General features: G+C 45.3%; 1 protein-coding gene and 1 long non-coding RNA gene across 4 annotated transcripts in view; one reads left to right on the top strand and one right to left on the bottom strand.

Annotated features, from left to right (window-relative positions):
- Positions 1-18045, bottom strand: part of LOC309354443 — a 609149-nt gene that overhangs the window by 143117 nt on the left and 447987 nt on the right. The window lies entirely within an intron of this gene.
- The window catches only part of LOC309354043 (uncharacterized protein), a 114671-nt gene that overhangs the window by 94843 nt on the left and 1783 nt on the right, over positions 1-18045 (top strand). For all 3 annotated transcript variants that reach the window (XM_081883744.1, XM_081883743.1, XM_081883742.1), the window contains 13 exons: positions 985-1053; positions 1339-1440; positions 2888-2950; positions 5269-5373; positions 7387-7458; positions 8251-8335; positions 9480-9556; positions 11417-11560; positions 12300-12371; positions 13174-13291; positions 14209-14405; positions 16350-16537; positions 17796-17900. In XM_081883744.1, the coding sequence (XP_081739870.1) occupies positions 985-1053; positions 1339-1440; positions 2888-2950; positions 5269-5373; positions 7387-7458; positions 8251-8335; positions 9480-9556; positions 11417-11560; positions 12300-12371; positions 13174-13291; positions 14209-14405; positions 16350-16537; positions 17796-17900 (1397 nt within the window). The remainder of the gene's footprint in view (positions 1-984; positions 1054-1338; positions 1441-2887; positions 2951-5268; positions 5374-7386; positions 7459-8250; positions 8336-9479; positions 9557-11416; positions 11561-12299; positions 12372-13173; positions 13292-14208; positions 14406-16349; positions 16538-17795; positions 17901-18045) is intronic.

Here is an 18045-nt window from a genome sequence, read left to right as displayed (position 1 = left end):
TGGTTAACAGTGGCTTCTGGGCAGGACCATGGGAGACACACAACATGAAGGACACCACTCTGAAACAGGAGTGAAGTCATGTTCCTTAGATGTACTTGGGCTGCAAGGCTCATCATCTCTGACCATTGGTCATGGTGGCTAGAGCTGATAGAGGGGGCACAGGTTCCCCACTCCCTGCTACCCACCTCCAGGTAAAAACTATGAAAAATATACAGAAGCACCGATTTTTATTCATAGTGGCAGAGTAGTTGATCTTCACCTGTGCCAAGTCAAAATATGGGGTAGAGAACTTCCTTGTGACTGCCTCTCCCTGGTCAGCAGGTAGCCTTTTGGGAAGGAAAAAATAAGAAATAGAAGAGTCAGTGTTCCAAATAGAAGAGTCAGTGTTGCTACTGATGCCACTCCTACCACAGATCGTTTTTGCCCCATAGCTGGTAACATGTGGGGGTTGCAAAGTTCCTCAGAGGGTTGCAACTCAAGACCCTGCCAGTTGCTTGATCCCTGCCCTGTCTGCTTTGGTCTCCTGGGTTTTTTGTTGGCTTTTTTAACTGATTATTCTTAGGGCCATTTTTTAAATTATGCATTGGCATGTTCACTTGTTGTTTATTCAGATAGGTCAGGGTTTCCGAAACGTGGGTCTCCAGCTGTTTTTGGACCACAACTCCCATCATCCCTAGCTAGTAGGACCGGTGGTCAGAGATGAATGGGAATTGTAGTCCAAAAACAGCTGGAGACCCAAGTTTGGGAAACCCAAAGATAGATATTAAGATTTTAGGACTAATGCATGTGCCACTGGGGGAGGAGAAGAGTTTTTGGCCCAATTTGTGCCCCTCACGTTGGCATTTTAAGAAGGTGGGTTGAGCTTGAGAGCTGTCTCTGTGCCAAACCAATAGTGAAACTGCTATTCTGGCTCCCACTCCTGCCACCTTCTGAGCTACTTAACACTTTTGCGTCTCGTTCACAACTTCTTTTTGTTCCTTGCAGCGGATGGGACAGTGGACGTGGAAACATTTAAGAGAGGGGTGCATTCTGTCTTGTCAAGCCAGCAGACTGGTGAGCTGAACCCTAATATTGAAAGAGGGGTGGTTACAATGCAGTTGGGTTAAGAAATTATTATTAAAAACACCGATCTTTATTCTGTGCACATGGTTCATGACAACAAATAGTTAATAAAGAACTATAGCGCTCTTCTGACATTCTGGAGCCTCAAAATGGGGAAAGGGCCTTTGGACCAAACTACGTTTCGTGAATAACATGGGAAATATCTGGAATTAACTTTACACAATGGAAGTGATGGATACGAATTGCTACTGAGTTTTCCCTCCCCTTCTGTTCAAGGCAAAATGGTGGATGTCAGCAAACTGGATTCTATCCTGGGTGCTATGGGGCTTCGCTTAACTCAGATGGAAGTTCAGGAGGCTATCAAAAGGACAATCAATAGTGAGTATGCATCACTGGGTTCACCATTGGATCATGTCCCTGGAAAGTCCTCACAACCATCAATGCTTCACACCTGATGCTCAAGCTGCATACATATTCCATGTTCACGTTCTAACTTTTGTAACCCAAAGCAGCCAGGAGCAGGCTGTGAATCGGTATGGCAGAAAGGAGGGAGGCTGGACTATAGCCCTATCCCCCTGTTCATTTGTTTCAACTCAAAATTCTCCTCCCTGGCTTGCTTTTCATCCTCAGGGGGAAAATATATTGACGTCATCTCTTTCTCCCATGCTTGGAAAAGCAACTCAGGGAGGGTGCTTTGAATTTTTGCGGGGTGGGGGCTACATAAAGCCAGGGACGGGGGGGTGGAATAATCAGCCACTCACTGCCCATCCTCCTTCCAATTAGGACGCTTCTGTCAGCATCGCCCTTGAGCCAGTGCCACCAACTGGACTCATGCACTTCAGCCCCGACTGGGCTAGGCGAGCTGGGTAGCACTTCCAGAGACCACCTTCTGCACAGGAACAGGTCAAAGTGCTGTGGACTCACAGCTTAGAGTTGTGAGCACCGGATTCACTTCCACAAGAAGACAGTCGTCGCACAGCAGAGTCTAGCAGAGTATATAAATGACTCGGAGAGCAGCTCTGTAGAATATCTTCCTTATTCTATCTACAACTACTATACAACTATATACAGAGCTTAATGGGTTCTCTAAGCATAAAGAATGATACACTACACTGAGCGTCTGCAGCTGCTCTTAGCAGCAACCTTATCTCTACACACGATCTATAACACTCAGTCTCTCTCTCTCCGACACACTGACTGACTGACTCTGACTTGGTGCTGGAGTAGAATAAGTAGAGAAGCAGAAAACGCCTCCTTCTCTCTGGAGAATCAGCAGACTCCTCAGGAGATTCTTGGATATGGGAGGGGTGAAATCTCCTCAGCTTCCAGGGTGCTTTTCATGTGTAACTGCCTTTTCTCCCTCATGGACATTTATGGAAGGTCCCCATGTTGTCAGCATCACCATCAAATTGCAATTCTCCCATATTTTCTCACAACTGCTTTCATCTTCCAGGGAGAGAAATACAGTGGTACCTCGGTTGTCGAACGTAATCCATTCCGGAAGACCGTTTGACTTCCGAAACGTTCGACAACCGAAGCACAGAGGGCGTTCTCCAAAGTCAATGGAGAAAATTGAAAAACATGCAGCAGAAGCCATTTGGCTTCCGAAAAGCGTTGGAAATTGGAAGCAATTACTTCTGGGTTTTTGGTGCTTGAAAACCGAAACGTTCAGCTTCTGAGACGCTCGAAAACCGAGGTGCCGACAGCATATGAATCAATATGAGAATTCATCCAGGGATAGGGTGGGGGGTCTCTCTTTCAGCATGGGATACAAATTCAGCATGGGTCTCTCTTTCCCATCCCAGCTAATCTTTTTGCCTTACAGAGGATGGTACTGTGAATATGAAAGACTTCATGTGGGCCATTCAAGACCTCCCCAGTATTCAGGGTGAGTTTTAACCTTCACGTGGAAAATGGAGGGGCAGTGGCTATCTTCCAGATTAAGACTTGCAAGCTTTTTAACCCACCCAGGCCCTTAAGGTGGGTCTGCCTTGACCCCAAGGGTTCTTCTCCCAGCTATGGTGCCATGGCTCCTCACCACCACCTCTCTTCCTTCTAGCCAGAGTACGTTCAGGACCGTCTTCCCCATAGGCACTAGGGGTGTGGGGCACCCAGGTGCCAGGCTCTCAGGGGCGCCAGGCTGAGAGTCCTGGGCCGAAGAGTTGAGTCCAGGGAAGAGCCTGCCCATCAGTTGGAGTGCCGCAGCAGGCTCTTCTGCTGCAGGCGGCTCTGTGCCGCAAGTTCGGGGGCAACTCAGCAAGACACTGAGGTGGCCGGCTCCTCCCTCCTGCGCGCCCAGGCCTGGGCAACCTGGGGGGGGGGGGCGCTGGGCGGATCGTTGCACCCCGGCGCTGCATATGCTTAAGACAGCCCTGAGTACATTGCATGTTCATTGATGCCACTAGCTCTGTGGACCAGGGAGGATTTGGGAACAGAAGGGTATTTTTCCTTACTGGAAACCACAGGCATGATAAGAAGAATCAAATCTGGGCAGAGCGGGGCGATTTAAAGCCCATTTTTCAATCCTCATGAGGACTGCAGGTATTTCAAGGAAGGCAGAACAGAAAGCATCCACTGACACATTGTATTGCCTCTGTTTTTCCTCTCAGTGGGGTGGACAGATGCAAAAGAGGACTGGGCCCCATCATGCACCTTTAAAAGATGTGCCGAGAATGGCATTTGGGCAGGTGCAATTTGTGTGGCAAGCTATACCTGTTGAATTTCCCACTTTTGTGTGACTATTAAAGGCCCAGGAGCCCTCTTGCATCTGGCCATCTTATCTCCTAACTATGCTAGTCAGAGCTGCTGAAGCTGGGAAAAAGAATAATGTACAAAAAAGGGGGGGAATTGATTCAAAGGGAGGAGGAGGAAATATCCATTCTTGGAGCAGGAAGCTGAGGATTAAAACTGATGTTCGGCTACAGTCCAAGGCGCATGTAGTTGGAATAAAAATAGGCATTACTTCTGATGGGTTGTAAATATGCCACTGCCAGTGGCGTAGCATGGGTTGCCAGCTCTGGGGCCATGAGAAGCGGTGGGTGGGAGGGAAATGGACAGAGTGCAAATGCACATTCAATTGCCAAACAGCGTCCGTGTCACCACGAAGATCGCAGCCCCAGAGATAAGAAAAGAAGAGTTGTTCCGTTGTCTAGAGAGGTCACTTACTGGTTTGTATGGAGCCCAGCGATGGAAACACACAGCTGTACTGAGGCAACACCAGATGTTGAAATTTTGCGCCCCCTTTTGTGCCTTGGGCAACTGCCCCTATGGCACGCACACACACACCTGCTATGCCACTGACTATCGCACATTTAAATTTACTGTTTGTAAACTGAGACAGAAAGCTAATTGATGCTAGACAGTTCCGTGAATAACGTTTGATCTCGTGCATCCAGTGTACAACACCGGAAACACAATGGGTACATCCAGGCTGCCACTATTTTTGGGGTGGCAAATTTAGCATGCTGGCAAATTTAGGTTACACAGTTAAAGTTGATTAGGAACTTTTGAACAACAAACTTCCTTCCTCCCCTAAACTAAACCTTTTTCTATAATAAGGAAAGTAACAGGAAAATGCAGTGGAAAGCTGTAATGTTGTCTAACCTTCCCCCAAACTTTGGACAAACAGGTCATCTGGAAGTGTCCAAAACCTCTTTCTTTCTCTTCCTCACTTCGGATTGTGTTTTCAAATTGTGAGCTGTGTGGCATAAGGTGGAACAGAAATCTAGATCACTGGTCTGAGTTCTGCTGCATTAACTTGCTCTTGCAGCGTGGTGTAGTGGTTAAGAGCAGTGGACTCGTAATCTGGGGAACCGTGTTCGCGTCTCCGCTCCTCCACATGCAGCTGCTGGGTGACCTTGGGCCAGTCACACTTCTTTGAAGTCTCTCAGCCCCACTCACCTCACAGAGTGTTTGTTGTGGGGGAGGAAGGGAAAGGAGAATGTCAGCCGCTTTGAGACTCCTACGGGTAATGAGAAAGCGGGATATCAAATCCAAACTCCTCCTCCTCCTCCTCCTCTTCTTCTTCTTCTTCTTCTTCTTCTTCTTCTTCTTCTTCTTCTTCTTCTTCTTCTTCTTCTTCTTCTGTGTTCTTCATTTGTAAAACGGGGTATTAATAATTATTGTTGTGGGGCCAAATGAGGCACCAGATAGGATTAGTTTTCCACAGTTTAATATGGTTAAACATCTATTGCTTTTCCTTTAAAGATGAAAAAGTGGATATTAGCGACCTGGACACTGTCCTAGGTGGCATGGGAATCTTCTTAACGCAGGAAGAACTGGAGGAAGCGCAGAAGATTGCAATGATGAATGGTGAGTGTGTCGCACGGTCTTCTCATCTTCATTAGACCATGGAACTAAGAGTTCTAAAATACGACTCCCCAAACCTTCACATCTCCACATCGCACAGGTTGATGCAGCTGTTTAGTCTACAGTCTGGATGATTCTCTTTTTTTATATATAATTTTTTTTTAATTAATTTTTCAAACACATAATAAAAGACAAACACATTACAAAACAAAAACATACACAACATTAAACATATACCGACTTCCCCATACCTCCCTTTCGCTGCATCCTTATTCCAAAGTTCTTTAGCAACCCTTTAATCAGTTTATCTATTGATTCCCTTTCATTAAATTTCTTTAAACTTAATAATTACAGCTGTATTTCTCTACTTCTTACCCCTTGACATCTCAACACTCCTCGATTTTACAACAGTTTTAAAGATATAATTTAAACTTCTTCCAGTCCTCTTCCACTGTCTCTTTCCCCTGATCTCGGATTCTGCCGGTCATTTCTGCTAGTCCCATGAAGTCTGTCACCTTTGTCTGCCATTCTTCCAGAGTAGGTAGTTCTTGCATCTTCCAATACTTTGCCAGAAGAATTCTTGCTGCTGTGGTAGCATACATAGAAAAGGTCCTGTCCTTCTTTGGCACCAGTCTGGATGATTCTCTTGTGGCACATCCATCGACAACTCTCTAATGGGATAACAAGGCCACAAATCCTGCCCAAGTCCTTAGAGTTCACCCATCACCCACCATACTCTAGCGCAGACTTACTCTTAAACTACAACTCCCATCATCTCTGACCACTGGTCCTGCTAGCTAGGGATGATGGGAATTGTAATCCAACAACATCTGGGAGTCCAAGGCTGATCGAGGGGGGCCTTGCCCTTTGGAAATTTGTATAAACCCTTACATATCAGTTGGCGTTCAGAGGGTGAGGCAGATTTCCTGTTTTTAGCTGAGCTAAGGCTATTTTATCTGTTCTTGTTTTTTCAAATGTGTGCTGTTTTAGAATGGTCTGTATTTTTATTTTAAGTTACTTTAAATGGCAGAGCTTGTTTTAGTTGGACACACACACATATTATATATATATATATATATATATATATATATATATGCAGGTTTTGGTGTCCTCGGGTGTCTTCCCGTGTAAAAGTTGGGGTGTCTAGGCGACGTGTATACACACACACACACACACACACACATACACACTTTCTCTCTCTCCCTCTCTGTCACATACACACACATACATACACAAACAGTTATATAATATATGGCATATGGCTACTGACTGGGACAACCCAGTCAGATGGGCAGCATATAAATAATATTGCTATTATTACCTGTTGCTATAATCTGTCTTGTTCGAATCCCCACGGCGGGGTGTGCTCCCATCGTTCGGTCCCAGCGCCTGCCAACCTAGCAGTTTGAAAGCACCCCCGGGTGCAAGTAGATAAATAGGGACCGCTTACCAGCAGGAAGGTAAACGGCGTTCCGTGTGCTGCGCTGGCTTGCCAGATGCAGCTTGTCATGCTGGCCACGTGACCCAGAAGTGTCTGCGGACAGCGCTGGCTCCCGGCCTCTAGAGTGAGATGAGCGCACAACCCTAGAGTCTGTCAAGACTGGCCCGTACGGGCAGGGGTACCTTTACCTATAATCTGTCTTGAGGAATCTGTTGCTCCATGTTAGTGAGGTAAAAATGTGGTTTACGTTTATATCCTATGCACTTTTAAAATGTGTTTGGGGGAGCTATTGGGTTGTTGTTTTTATTTTTATTACGTATTTTGTGGTTTTATATCTTGATTTTCTTCTGTGAACCCCTCTGAGACCCCCCGGGTATAGTGTGGTATATAAATTCAATAAATAACAATAGCAATAATGTTTGTGAAGAAAGCTGCAATGCAGTTCTTTAAGAGGCATTTTTCCTTTTAATCTGGAAGGAGGCCGTGTAAGGCTGTGCTGTCCCCCTTCTTTCTCTGCAATGGGGTTTTTAAGTACATTGGCCTTTCTCAAGTCCTTCTCTCTCTTTGCCTTGCAGAGGACGGGACGGTGAATTTGAAAGAGTTTGTAAGGGCTTGCAATGTCACTCTGGCCCGTTCTGAGATGGAGGGTGAGTTTGTTGTTGTTGTTTTACCTTTGGTGATGGAAATATAGAAGAAACAGATTGGGGAAAAGCCACATAACTGCCCCATAAACAAATCCGGACAAATGCTCAGTAGAGACTCAACATAGTCTATCCTTTGAAAGGAAGGCTAGGCTATACCGTATTTTTTGCTCTATAAGACTCAATTTTTCCCTCCTAAAAAGTAAGGGGAAATGTGTGTGCGTCTTATGGAGCGAATGCAGGCTGCACAGCTATCCCAGAAGCCAGAACAGCAAGAGGGATCGCTGCTTTCGCTGCGCAGCAATCGCTCTTGCTGTTCTGGCTTCTGGGATTCAGAATTTTTTTTTTCTTGTTTTCCTCCTCCAAAAACTAGGTGTGTCTTATGGTCTGGTGTGTCTTATAGAGCGAAAAATACAGTAAATTTAATCAAGGAAATACAGTGGTTACAATCGCTTCAGGTTACAAACTCTGCATAACCCGGAAGTAGTTGCTCCAGGTTGCGAACTTTGCCTCAGGATGAGAACGGAAATCGCGTGCCGGCGGCAGCGGGAGGCCCCATTAGCAAAAGTGCGCCTCAGGTTAAGAACGGTTTTGGGTTAAGAACGGACCTCCAGAACGAATTAGGTTCATCACCTGAGGTACCACTGTAAATAAAACGCCGCGTACGTTTTGTGCAAGTAAATCAGGAGGAATGCTGAATAAATGGGCTTTCTGGAGAGAGGTCCATGCATTCTGTTTGCCATTGGGGGTGTGCCTGTCTACCACTGACGGTTTATGCAAATCTCCTTTTCTTCACAGGAACTTATGTGGGTAAAAAGTTACATGCAAAGTCCATCAGGTTTCCAAAGGTGACAGAGAGGCACCGCCAAGAAGCACCAAGCAGGTTAGTCAGGGCTCACGAATGCAAGCTCCCTCTACCTAACTGCAGGGCCCTGCCCCACATCTCTGGCTTTTCTGAGAGCCCCCTGACCCTCAGGAAAAGGGGGTGCAGTGGCAAAGAATAGTAAAGGTAAAGGGACCCCTGACCATTAGGTCCAGTCGTGGCCGACTCTGGGGTTGCAGCTCTCATCTCGCTTTATTGGCCGAGGGAGCCGGCGTACAGCTCCTGGATCATGTGGCCAGCATGACTAAGCTGCTTCTGTCAAACCAGATCAGTGCCATTTATCTTCCCGCCAGAGTGGTACCTATTTATCTACTTGCACTTTGACGTGCTTTCGAACCGCTAGATTGGCAGGAGCAGGGACCAAGCAATGGGAGCTCACCCCGTCGCGGGGATTCGAACCGCTGACCTTCTGATCGGCAAGCCCTAGGTTCTGTGGTTTAACCCACAGTGCCACCCGCGTCCCTAATGGCAAAGAATAGGAGTCGGGAAATTCTCCTTGCGCAAGCACCCTGCGTTGGATGTGGCCCTTTATCTTAACTCTGGTCTTAATGTATTTACCGCCTTATTTAAATGAACTACAAGTATTGACATGAAAATAGTATGGGAAAACTGATCTGTATGGTTTTAGTGGAGGATAGATCCTTCTTGATTTTTGGAATGACTGTTATCCCCCTTTAATCCCAAGTTGCCTGCCTCTTCTTAAGTTCCAGTACCTTATTCGTTCCATTAATGGATTCTCAAATGAATGACAATTTTTTTAAAAAAAACAAAAAACCCAGACAACCTGCTCTTGAAAGCTCAATCGGAGCAAACCTCAATTTGTGGAAAACCCAAACAGATGATGCAGCTTTTAAAAGTGGGCTTTTGCAGGGAAAATAAATAAATAAATAAATGCTCAGGCATAGGGCATTAAAGCACAGACCTCTGCTCAGGAAGAGCAGGGCAAAATAATAATAATAATAATAATAATAATAATAATAATAATAATAATAATAATATATTTGTACCCTGCCCATCTGACCGAGTTTCCCCAGCTACTCTGGGCGGCTTCCAACAAAGATAAAAAAATACATTAAAAGGTAAGTTTGGAGAAGCCGTGAGTCGGCTAATCAACGTTGTGCTTCTTTCTTTGTATTTTTGGCAGAATTCAGTTTTCTGAGGCTCCCAGTGACATGGGCAAATCCAGAGCAGCAAGGAACCTGACCAAACCACAACTGGAAGGTAATTCTCCTGTTTGCAAAACATAATTCTGCCCTATCCAATCTGGAACACCTTCAGATATGGTGGACCATATATGACTCCCATTTTTCCTCACCATTGGCCATGCTGGCTGAGTCTCATGGGAATTGTAGTTCTTAACATATGGAGGGTACCACATTGGCTACCCCCCGATGCAACTGTTAAGTCTTCTTAGGACCCTGGAGACAACCTATTCATAGGTCTGAAAGCCGCTGTAGATTCTTCTGCTAGGGCCAATTTATACTACAAACCCAAACAGCTCTTTTTTATTTTGCTCAGAGGTTGGGAAGGTGAAGACCAGAGAGGTCTTAGGTGTGGAATGTTGGACTTGAGTGACAGCTTTATATCTCACAAACCTGAATCTGAATCATATTAACACTGGGCCCATCACCTCCTGGCAAAAAGAAAGGGAAGAAATTGAGGCAATGAGAGATTTTACTTTCTTGGGCTCCATGATCACTACAGATGGTGACAGCAGTCACGAAATTAAAAGATGCCTGCTTCTTGGGAGGAAAGCAATGACAAACCTAGACAGCATCTTAAAAAGCAGAGACATCACCTTGCCAACAAAGATCCGTATAGTTAAAGCTATTGTTTTCCCAGTAGTGATGTATGGAAGTGAGAGCTGGACCATCAAGAAGGCTGATCGCCGAAGAATTGATGCTTTTGAATTATGGTGCTGGAGGAGACTCTTGAGAGTCCCATGGACTGCGAGAAGATCAAACCTATCCATTCTGAAGGAAATCAGCCCTGAGTGCTCCCTGGTAGGACAGATCGTGAAGCTGAGGCTCCAATACTTTGGCCACCTCATGAGAAGAGAAGACTCCCTGGAAAAGACCCTGATGTTGGGAAAGATGGAGGGCACAAGGAGAAGGGGACGACAGAGGACGAGATGGTTGGACAGTGTTCTCGAAGCTACCAGCATGAGTCTGACCAAACTGCGGGAGGCAGTGGAAGACAGGAGTGCCTGGCGTGCTCTGGTCCATGGGGTCACGAAGAGTTGGACATGACTAAACGACTAAGCAACAACAACTTTACTTTCAGATTCATTCAGGTTTACAGAGTTGTTCCTGAAGGCAGGCTTAGGTTACATAATAAACTATATACTAGATAGTAGTAAGTCATGAGAAGACTGCATCCAAGCAGTTACCAGTTAACACTCCTAGCAGCAACCGACCAACCGATTGACAAAACTGCCTTCAGGAACAACTCTGTAAAGCTGAATGAATCTGAAAGCAAAGTAGTTTATGTTAATATGATTCAGATTCATGTGTGTTTTCTTTAAGAGGGACAGAAAGGGATTGTCCACCAGGAAGGTATAATTATTGATAGGACTCAAACGAGTTAGCAGCCCCTCTTGTCGCTCCATAAACTCAAACGGGGGATCGTTTAAACTCTGCTAAATTATATAAACGTTCTGGGCCCCCGCGCACATAAATGAAATTGTGATCCATGAGGACTCTCCAGCAGCTCTCTTCCGCCACTTCTGGGTTTTGATCGAATTATTTGTTTCCCAGAGCCGGACCTATATGCATTTGTGCTCAAGTTGGTCACACGTAAGTGGGGAGAAGTCTGTGTGGTAAATAATTAAATGGTTCCCCAAATGCATGGCTGTGTTAAAGGTGGGTTCTGGGTCAGAGAAGCTTGAGGACTACTGACTTTGCTAGTGAACTAAGGATAGAATTTTATGTAAACATGGGGTTTCGAATGCAGAGGTGGGGAGCATTCATAGGAGAAATTTGGTGCTCAGTCTTTTTCACAGATTCTCTCTCTGAGCAAATCATTTTTTGGTCTCCCCCTGAGTCTTCCCTCTTCTTTCCCCCACCTCAAACTTCTGTACAGCATTCCGCAATGCTTACGATTCCTTCAGCAAGGACTTTGATGGAACCATTGATCTTGGAGCCCTGCAGAGCACGGCCTATAACTTGGGAATCAACTTAACCGAGGAGGAAGCCTTTGATGAGCTGGTGTACGCAGACACAGACAGTGAGTGCTCTCTGGAGCTGGAGCAAAATATTGGGGGGGGCTCTCTTTTGGGTGGGGTGGGCAGCTCAGAGACCAGGGAAAGCAGGAACAGCTGCCCGAAGGACTTCCAAGGAGAGGGGAGAGGAGGCTGAGGGAACACTCCAGAAGGAGTGGAGATGGGCAGGGTATAAATAAATTATTATTATTATTATTATTATTATTATTATTATTATTATGTGTTCAAGAAAGGTTGAGAGGCTGCCAGCTCTGCAGGCAAGGGCTCCTCAGCCCCACCGGGGTGCTGCAGAAAGAATGTAGTTGGTTAAGGGAGCCATGGGCTCAAAAAGGTTGTAACCCTCTGTTACATGTTATAATTTAGAGTTACTTGACATTTTCAGAAGGTAAAAGCAAAATTATTGGTTTTCCGAAAGCAGTTTATGTGCTTCTTCATGAAACGTAGACTTACCAAGCTAAATGTGGTCCAGTCACAAATATAATAGCAGACCCAAAAAACTGAAGAAATTTGCAAAAATAAAGTCTTACTTCCTAAAACGACATACCCTTCTCCAGCATGCGCAGAACTGTCACAACATGCAAGTGAATGAATGGAAGTCTGAGAGTGACAAGGTTGCCCAGCGGCAACTACTGTTAGGAGTAATTCATTATTGTGATTCACTGTCTCAGGCCGTCTAATCAGCTCTTTATTTTGTGTATGTGTGTGTGTGTGTGTGTGTGTGTGTGTGTGTGTGTTGTCCTGCAGGAGATGGAAAGGTGAATTTCACAGACTTCCTTAACATCATCACAGACAGCAACCGCTTCATCCAGGCCGTAGGTGAGATAAAACATGTTGTCATTTAGGGTCACATCAAAGAAGCGTTTCCAAACTTTGTATGAGAAATCGCGTTGGCAAAAACGTAGCTCCACAGCGCCATCTGGTACCACAGCGTTATAATGTGTATAAAACGCTTTTTCTTTACCAATTTAGCTGAGTCCTAGGACTGATCCCTGCTCTCTCTGTATGAACTCTGCAGCATCTTGGGAGTTTCTGTGGGAAGATGTCTGTAGCCACACAAGGCTAATTTGCTGGTGGTGGCCATTAAGATGGATATCTGAGGCTGAAATATACTCTGAGTCGAGAGTAGATTTCATGCTCTTTATTCAGCTCATAGTGGTGAGGAGGAATGAAAGTTCCCCCAAAATATCTGCTTTATATACATTATTTACACAAGGGGCTGCACGTGATTGGCTAATTCCGGGATTCTCCTGTACGCCAATCAGGTTGTGGATTCACTTCCGCCTGGAGCTGGATTGGGTGCCTCCTGAGGACCAATCATACTGCTGCATTGTTCTAGGACCAATCAGACTGCTGCATTCTGAATCCTACTGTTCTAGGACCAATCAGACTGTTGCATTCTGAATTCTATTGTTCTAGGACCAATCAGACTGCTGCATTTTGGATCCTATTCAACTCAGTACATAACAGAGGTGTTGTTGTAGTTCTTGTTTTCTGGATTAAAATTGGAGCCACTCACCTCTCCTTCCTTTCCCCAACTGCAGCAGTTATAGCCATGGCTTGAAAGGGGGGAGGAAATGGGAGCTTCTCTAATCGCTCTGTATCCCCCCATTCCTCTCAGCCCCCAGGAAAGGTGACATGGAGACCGTTGACGCCCGAGGGATCTTGTTATTTGAGCTTTTGTCAAAGCTTGTGGAGACTTCTATGCTGCCAAGGAAAACCACTGTGAATATTGTCAGGTGAGAAATTGGGGCAGGGTATGTGTGTGATTGATTGATTGATTGATTGATTATTTATTTGGGAGCCAGTTTGGTTAGAATGCTGGTTTTAGGAGATCAGTATTCAGATCCCTGCTCAGCCATGAAACTCACTGAGTGTTGTTGTTGTTGTATTGTTTGTTTGTTTGTTTGTTTACTACAAAAAATATTGTAATATACGGTAAGGTTAATTGCGAGGAATGGAATGTGAATTTGAAATAACTGGGAAAGTAATCAGCAAGAAGCGGAAACTATGGACACATCGACGATGGAGTGCAGAAAACCAGTTTTTTTGGGGGGGCGTATTAAATTTGCTTTGGTAAAATTTGGAAAATCGATAAAAACGATTTGGCAAAAAAGAGGGAGGAAAGAAAGAAAGAAAGAAAGAAAGAAAGAAAGAAAGAAAGAAAGAAAGAAAGAAAATGTCTCCTTCTTGAGTCATTCATTCATATGTTGGTTCATTGGCTGTCAGTTTCTGGCCTGCAGTGGGGCAACGGCTCTTAGGTGAACAGCTCTCCTTGGAGGAACTGTGGGATAGAAATTTTGGGTTACTGGTTCAATGAAGTTTGGAGTTTTTAATTCCCCCACTTTCAGATGAAGGGTGTGCAACCTCTCACATATCCAGTGGAGTTTTCATTGCCTCAGGACCTTAGCTAGATTTCCAGGCTCATCCCTAGTGAACAAACAAGAAAATTTGCAGTAAATATAAGCCTATATGATATGCAGCAGACAGTAAAGATAAGCCTGTATGATATGCAACAGTCCACATAAGTAAAATATGTTTTCCTACATATAATATTCAAGTCCACACAAGTAGCCCAGGACCACAGAGTTCAGTTCCTTCACATTCTTTAACGTTTAGCCTTTGTCTCAGTGTTGTTCCTTTGCTTGCCTCCTAGCTACTACCGGCAAAAGTTCCTGGAATCTACTGGCAAGAAAGCTTGGCGCTCCGATAGCATTACTGAGGGCAAGTCTGCTCAGAAGAAAGGTCCCATGAAAAAATCCAAATCTACCTCCCTGTCTGCTTTTGCTGGCGCTGCCCGTATCTGCGTCATGAAAGACAAGGAGTTGGAGGAGTATGTGGAACAGCTCCGAGGTGAAAAACTCCTGTGTAGCCAGTTTAAAGCTGATAAAAGTAGCTGCTAAGAACAAAGTTGGGTCTGTCAGAGAGAGGGGTTCAAAAAAAGATTCTTACTCTCTTGCATGAGTTAGCACACTGACGATTGGTACGAAGCACATTAAAACTTGGTTAGATTTTACATCTGTCCTTCATCCACCTTTAAACAAACGTTCTCCATGAAAATACTTAGGCTAGAATAAATCACAGACACTTGGCTTTGCAAATAAGTAATGATTTTACCTACAGAGGTTTCCGCAATTACAATAAAGAAGTCTCCACCCATTGGCTGTAAAAGTAAGGAAGAAAAGGTTCCAAACAATTTGAAAAGAAAAGAACTTGGTTTCATTACAAAAGAAATCATGTAGCATTTGCATTTGCTAAGTCATTCAGGCTGTAGACATGTGGCTACTTACTTCTTCCAGGAAGGCAGAGTGCTGGGGGGAGGGTGTAAGAAGAGGCAAAGGCTTCTGGGAGACTAAGGTCATCCATGGTCACTTGAGCTCATTTCCGGCTCACGTTAACCCTTTCATGTATGTAAGTGTCATTACCACAGGGTCATGGACTGGGAAACAGGAAATGTTGGCCGTGAAGTACTGTGCTGACCACTAGCAATCCTGCTCTGGTTTTGCTTTACTGTGAGAACTAGTTTTGGGTTCAAGTTCTCATATTCTCAGATAAGCCATTCCTCATTTTTTTGTTATTACTATTTTAGTGAAAAGGGGATGTGGGTGGCGCTGTGGGTTAAACCACAGAGCCTAGGACTTGCCGATCAGAAGGTCAGCAGATCAAATCCCTGTGACGGGGTGAGCTCCCGTTGCTCGGTCCCTGCTCCTGCCTACCTAGCAGTTCAAAAGCACGTCAAAGTGCAAGTAGATAAATAGGTACGGCTCCGGCAGGAAGGTAAACGGCGTTTCCGTACGCTGCTCTGGTTCGCCAGAAGTGGCTTAGTCATGCTGGCCACATGACCCGGAAGCTGTATGCCAGCTCCCTCAGCCAATAAAGCAAGATGAGCGCTGAAACCCCAGAGTCGGCCACGATTGGACCTAATAGTCAGGGGCCCCTTTACCTTTTTATTTTACTGAAAGAATTTTGATCATAAAGAAATAAAGTGATACAGAAGAGAAGAACGAGAAAAGAACAAAAAGAACAAAAAATGTGAGGAAAGAAAAAATATACAAAAATGCAGTGTAATGTACTCCCATAGATTCTTATATAAATATATATTATGTTATTATCCTAATATATATGTAGCATTGTTAGGATGTGGTTACCTAGAGAAGGGCATAACTCTATTATTGTTGATTTACATGTAATGCATGTAGATGCTATGCATTTATTATTAATTGATTGCATTATTATCCTACCCATTCCTCCAAGGAGCTCATGGTGGTGTCAATGGTTCTCCCTTTCCTCGTTTAATTCCCACAACCACCCTCTGAGATGGGTCAGGCTGAGAGGAAATGAGTGGCCCAAGGTCCCCCAGTGACCTTCATGGACGAGTGGGGCTTTGAACCCCGTTCTCCCAGGTCCTAGTCCAATACTCGAACCACTACACCACGCTGGCTCCACAGGGTATAAGAGGACAGGTCTGTGGCTCAAGGGACTCAACCTATAATTTGCTAACTGGATGAATGGATGCACAGTTCAGTTCCACTTTGTTATGGCAGTATATTGGGCCTAGGGATTGGCGCTATAGGCTTTGTAGAAAAGGTGGGTTTGGGGGAGGGATTTGATGCAAGAAGGGGTGCATCATGGAGGCGTTCTCTGGGAAGGCATTGCTGAGTGCAAGGGGGAAAGGGCAGGGTTATTTGAGGGGGCAGGAGACCTACCCACTGCCCCATGGCCTTCCTGCTCAATCCAGACCTAGCTTTGCTCCCTTTCCTAATGTTTGGTTCCCTTTTTCCTTTCTTGTTTTACCAGAAAAAATTGCCCCATCAGAGAGCCCCTATTCTCAGGTGCCCATCTTCCCCTTGATCCCTAACCAAGATGGCCTGACGTCGGGAAGGCCAAAGAAGAACCTCCAGAAGCTGGAGCAGCTGAGGAGGCAGGAGCCCCTCTCCTCTTTTGAGGACCACTTCTTCCATAAGAAAAGATGGCTAAAGCAAGAGGTGAGAGCAAGACACCCTCTGCACCAGGCTCAGACCTAGCAGCTGTTTCCAACGTCACACGCAATGAAACTCTGGAATACACATTAGTCTGTGTTCCCCATTTTCAAGGAACAAGAGGTTCCAGCAGCTCCCAGTTTAGTTTTGTTTGGATTAGTGGGCACTGAAGATTTACGTCACCTTGTTGTTGTTGTTTAGTCGTCTTAGTCATGTTCGACTCTCCGTGACCCCATGAACTAGAGCATGCATTGGAAACTCTCACTTTCTTCTCAAAGCTTCTCCTTTTTATGTCCATGGAGTTTTCTTGGCAAAATACTGGAGTGGTTTGCCAGTTCCTTCTCCAGGTGGATCACATTTAGTCTAAACTCTCGGCTATGACCTGTCCGTCTTGGGTGGCCCTGCACGGCATAGCTCAGAGCTTCTTGAAGTTATTCAAGCCCCTTCGCCACAACAAGGCAATAATCCATGAAGGGGTTACGTCACCTTATTTCCCCCAAATACAGTACAGACCTAGATGGATTGATTTTTTTTTAAAAAAAATATGAAACAGATCCTAATGATTTTTGTTCATTGCCAATCACACCCAGCTAAGTCTTACTAGCTCTCAATCTCTATAATTCAGAACTTATTTGGAGGTCTTTAAGCAGAGGCTTGACAACCATATGTCAGGAGTGCTCTGGTGGTGTTTCCTGCTTGGCAGGGGGTTGGACTCGATGGCCCTTGTGGTCTCTTCCAACTCTGATTCTATGATTCTAAGAACTAATCTTTTTGCTGAGCACTAATACATTTGCATGGGCATCTTCCCAAATTGGGGGGTGGGAATGTGCTAACACTTTTTGTGCTGCCAGTCAGAGGCGTGCAGGGCGCAATATTGAGAGGGGGAACAAACAGGCACCCCTCACAGTAGGCTCCTTCATTTGAGCCTAGCTTTGCACCAGAAGGAGCCACACCTTGGCTGCGGTCCTTGTGCCTGGCGCAGCAGCTCTGTCCCCGTATCAGGCCACCCACCCTCCTTTGCTGTGAGGCACCTTGTGCCCAGCTACAGTAGCTGAGCAGCAAAGCTGCCACCTGCTCTCCACAGCCAGGTCAGGCCTGACCATGCTGCAGAGAGTAGGAAGAGAGGGGGCAGCAGTTTCCTCACCCCTCTCCTACCCTGAACTGTGGTGTGTGGGACTTAGCTGCCGCTGCTGGTCTTTCCAGACTTGATGGTTAAGATTTCGTTTTCTTTCTCCTTTCCTTTCTTTCATTCTTTTCTGTACAGCCTAAATCCAACAAGCCCAAAAAGCTTTCCCTCACTCTCACACCACAGCTGACACATGGAAAGCGGCGTTTTACTTTCGACAATCTGGAAGAGATCCGACGGGAGGTATGCTAGTCTCTCTCTCTCTCTCTCTCTCTCTGTGTGTGTGTGTGTGTGTGTGTGTGTGTGTGTGTGGTAGTGGTGGTGGTGTTGATTTTCCAGCAAACATAGAAAAATGCAAACAGGAAAAAGGAAACGTATAGAAATGATA

This window comes from Podarcis melisellensis (genome assembly GCF_964234715.1).
Source record: "Podarcis melisellensis genome assembly, chromosome: 13".
Lineage (NCBI taxonomy): Eukaryota > Metazoa > Chordata > Lepidosauria > Squamata > Lacertidae > Podarcis > Podarcis melisellensis.
The sequence above is the reverse complement of the archived record's forward strand: the minus strand, read 5'-3'. Positions and strand labels throughout refer to the sequence as shown.